Genomic DNA, 4,150 nt, shown 5'->3' on the forward strand with positions numbered 1-4,150 from the left:
TTCCGCCTGCCCCAGTAAAATCTTTTGGCATTCCAAAAGGTTTGAGACTAATCTCTAACTTTCCCCAATATTTTGTCAGCCACCCCGAGTGAATATTAACAAAAAAGGGAAGAGGATCTCATAAATTCGGGAACTTCCTTAGGCTTCTGTTAGCTTATAAACTATGATGGCATTTTCACATGACATACAAAGACAATTATCTCCTCCTCTACTTTATCCCTATTGCTTAATCCTTTAGCTTTTCAGTAACAACCAAAGACAACCACAGTCATTCTCTCCAGTGAGTCTCAGAGTTAAAAATTTAGCTGATTTCAATAAGAATGATACATTGGACTTTGGGGACTCGCAGGCTCAGGGGGAAAAGCGGGGCAGGGGGAAAAGCGGGGCGGGGGGATAGTGAACGGATAAAAGACTACACATTGGGTACAGCGTACACTGTTTGGGTGATGGCTGCACCAAAATCTCAGAAATAACCACTAGAATCCTTAATTTATGTAACCAAATGCCACCTGTTCCCCCCTAAAAAAATCAATTGAAATAAAACAGTAATTTAAAAAAGCACATGTCTCCCCCAAACGTAGCTGACCTCAGCTTAAAAAAACTAACATACATTTGTTATCTTAAAAAATATCGCATAGTTTATTCGAACTCATTGGTCAGCATCCTCAGTTATAAGTCTGTTTTGAAAAAAAAAAAAATCCGCTGAGGTTTTTAAGTTAATGATCCAAGACAGTTAAGATTTTCAGCTTTGGAGAATAGGGTAACACCGTACAGCTGTGTACTGGATGTGGCGTGCTGTTAAGTTCCACCACTTTAAGGAACGTTCAGGAGTGGCTAATACACTAATTCATAGGGAGCACAGAGCTGTCATAATTGATAGTGTTCTTGGAGTATGAAAAACCGGGAAAACGATGCAACTTCCAAAGCAGGGAGAATGGAGAACGGTATTGTAAAGTAACTTTTCTGCTGGGCTCAGGAGTTTTTACATGTTCAATTGGTACAACTGTAATGAAGACTATTCTACAAACGGTCACACCTACCCAGACTAACTGGAAAACAATAGTTGATAACTGGAATTAAATAGTTGCTGTTCTTCAATTAATGAGATTGGGTTTCTTGAAAAGCTATAGCGTAGGAACTCTGTCCTGGGCCATATCTGCTTTTTAAAGCCCCCCCTCAGAACCGCTCTCCCTTCAGCCTTGGTGGCTTCCCGGATACACCCTCTGGAGGCTTCCCTGGTCTCCACCCTGGACGTCAGCCTCTGCACCTAGAGGCCGGCTTAGAGGGAAGACGGGCAGAGGCGGGGGAGACAGGAGAGAGAAATAAATGGTCAATTCCTCCTTAACTCCGGGCCCCCTCGCGGGCCTCACCCCTCCTCCCGGGGGCTGAGATTGGAGAGGAAGTGGGAAGGCTCCAATCTGTTCCTCACTCCAGCGCCCTCATGCCCCCACCCTTCTCCTCAGCTCGGGGCTTCGGCGCGCCTCGTTCCCGCCCCTCGCCCCGGGAGAGGAGCGGGCGGCGTGGGAGGGCTCGCGGAGAAAGGCCCAGGGGATCGGATGACCTCCGCCCGGCAGCCACATCCTCAGCTGCAGAGACCCGAAGCCGTCCGCCCTCGGGCGAGCCAGGCCCGAGGGCAGCCCCGGAGACCGCGGTGGCCGGATGCGCGGGCGCGTCACTTCCGGGCGGTGCAGCGGCGGCGGCTTGGAAGATGGCTGCGCCCTGTGGCTCGGAGCTGCCCGCCAACTCGCCGCTAAAAATCCCGAAGATGGAGGTGCTCTCCCCGGCTTCTCCTGGTGGCCTGAGCGACGGAAATCCATCGCTGTCCGACCCTTCCACGCCTCGGGGTGCCTCCCCGCTCGGGCCGGGCAGTGCGGCGGGCTCGGGGGCAGCGGCGTCCGGGGGTCTTGGGCTGGGGCTGGGGGGCCGCAGCGCCGCCTCGTCCTCGGTCTCCTTCTCCCCTGGTGGCGGCGGTGGCGGGGCTGCGGCAGCCGCCGCCGCCGCCTGCCGGGGCATGTCGTGGACGCCAGCCGAGACGAACGCGCTCATCGCAGTGTGGGGCAACGAGCGGCTGGTGGAGGCGCGGTACCAGCAGCTGGAGGGAGCCGGCACGGTGTTCGGCAGCAAGGCCCCCGGGCCAGCCATGTACGAGCGCGTGTCCCGGGCCCTGGCCGAGCTGGGCTACGAGCGGACCCCGTCCCAGTGCCGGGAGCGCATCAAGGTAACCTGCCGCCCGGCCTGGGGCAGCGAACCAGAGGCAGAGAGAAGGCGGGGAAGCGGGCCTCGGGGGCGGGGGCCGGTCTGAGGGCAGGGCTCCCCTCCGGGGCCCGGTGGGCGATTCGCATCTCCTCTGCCTTTTTCTTCTCTCCCTGGGAAGGGGGCTTTTTCCCAGATGGCCGCCAGCCCGTAGGTTTCCTGAGTTTGAAGTTGGGCGTGCCTGCCGCCGCCCCTCTTTCTTGCCAATTGAGGATGTTCCTGCGCTCTGAAGTTGATAGTTTCTCATTGTGCGCGGTGCGGTAGTCCCCGTGCCGCTGGCGCCTCTTGCCCCCACCGCCGGGGCCCCTCGCTTTGTTCCAGGCGGAGGGGCTCCCAGGCAGAGGCTTACCGGCCGGGGCGGGATTGAGGAAGGGAAGAAGGGGGGGACATTGAGCCCCCAGTTTAGGAATATTTAATAAAGTGGCCATAGCGGAGCCCTGCAAAAACCTTGGGACGACTGGCCTTTGTGTCAGTCGCTTTGCTTCTATCTTGAGCTACGAAGGACGAGTAAGGCTAGAGATGCTTTGGAGAATTGGAAAGGCTTGATTGTGGCCAGATTGTGTATTGTTATTGTGGAGTTAGTGGACACCATGAAAGTTAGCTTGGCCAAGAGTTAGTCTGGAATTTGGATTGTCGATGCCTCCAGAGTTAGTTAGGCTTGAGGCCCTGCTGTTTCTGAGGAAGAAGCTCCTTCAGGAAAGTCAGTTTTTCCCTGCTTCAGTGACTGCCAGATGTGGTGACAAGTAGAGCTCTCAGTGTGCATCTGGCCATCCTTGTGTACCTGCATGTTTAAATGCAGAGGCTTAATTTGGGCTAGAAATCTTATCACAGCCAGGTTATGATTTTGCTACTACTACTGACTTTAGGCGTTCATATTTGTATTATTGGCACATAAGGAGTTGTATTTTAGTTGTTTGTTTCCTCATGATAGTGGCTGCTAAAAAGATTGTGGTAGGATTCTCCCAATTTTTACTGAACTACTCATACTACTTAGTCCTATTATCTGTACACTTCTTTTCTGATACAGCCGGCACTTTTTCCGGGAAACTCTGGAGGGGTTGGCAAAAATCACTAATAACAATCATAAGTAAGAATAATCATACTAAAGAACAATAAACAATAATAAAGTCCAACAGGAGAAATAATGAGTTAGAGTAAGCTAAAGGAGGGAAATTGCACCAAAGTTCTCCAGGTCTCAACTCCGTAGTATTCCTTTGGTGATGCTGCTTAGAAAACTTGGCCCAGAAACTAAGATACTTGAAAACTATGCAGATACTATCGTTCAAGGAATTTGCCACTCATTAATTACTCCATTACAAATTTAAATTCTGCGTTTATTTGATAGCATGTATCTTTGGAACTTCTTAAGCTCTCTCTTTTTTTTTAACAAGGACATTAAAGTCGTAGCTAATAGGACAAAGCTACTCTTTTCTGAATCTCATCTGTTGTTCTATTCAAAGTTATTAAGGTTACATTTTAATTTTTATTTATCTATATTTAGAGACTGGATCTCCCTCTCTTGACCAGGCTGAAGTGCTCCTGGACTCAGACTCTCCTTCTCTTGCCGAAGCTGAAGGACTTCTGGGCTCAAACAATCCTCCCCAGTAGCTAGGACTAGGACTACAAGCATGCCCTACCACACCTGGCTCATTTAAAAAGAATGTTTGTGGAGACAGGGTCTTCTATGTTGCTCAGGCTGGTTTTAACTCCCTGCTGTCTCAAGCTGTCCTGCCTCAGTCTCCCAAAGCACTAGGATTACAGGTGTAGGATTACAGGTGTGAGCCCATGCCCAGCCAAGGTTAAATTTTTGGGAGAGTTTTTACACTATCTTGGTTAGCATCTATCCATTACCTCTTCTTCAGTTTAGAAGTGCACTGCAGGCTTTTTTTTTTTTTTT

At 50.8% G+C, this 4,150-nt stretch overlaps 1 protein-coding gene across 6 annotated transcripts in view; it reads left to right on the top strand.

Annotated features, from left to right (window-relative positions):
* Nucleotides 1–936: 936 nt before the first annotated feature.
* Nucleotides 937–4,150, top strand: part of MSANTD2 (Myb/SANT DNA binding domain containing 2) — a 35,417-nt gene continuing 32,203 nt past the window's right edge. For 5 of the 6 annotated variants that reach the window (XM_017524006.2, XM_017524014.2, XM_037736520.1 and 2 more), the window contains exon 1: nt 937–2,218. In XM_017524006.2, the coding sequence (XP_017379495.1) occupies nt 1,442–2,218 (777 nt within the window). In that variant the 5' untranslated portion in view covers nt 937–1,441. The remainder of the gene's footprint in view (nt 2,219–4,150) is intronic. The other variant, XM_017524024.2, reaches the window with a different exon arrangement.

The sequence above is a fragment of the Cebus imitator genome, unplaced genomic scaffold (genome assembly GCF_001604975.1).
Source record: "Cebus imitator isolate Cc_AM_T3 unplaced genomic scaffold, Cebus_imitator-1.0 Scaffold0, whole genome shotgun sequence".
Lineage (NCBI taxonomy): Eukaryota > Metazoa > Chordata > Mammalia > Primates > Cebidae > Cebus > Cebus imitator.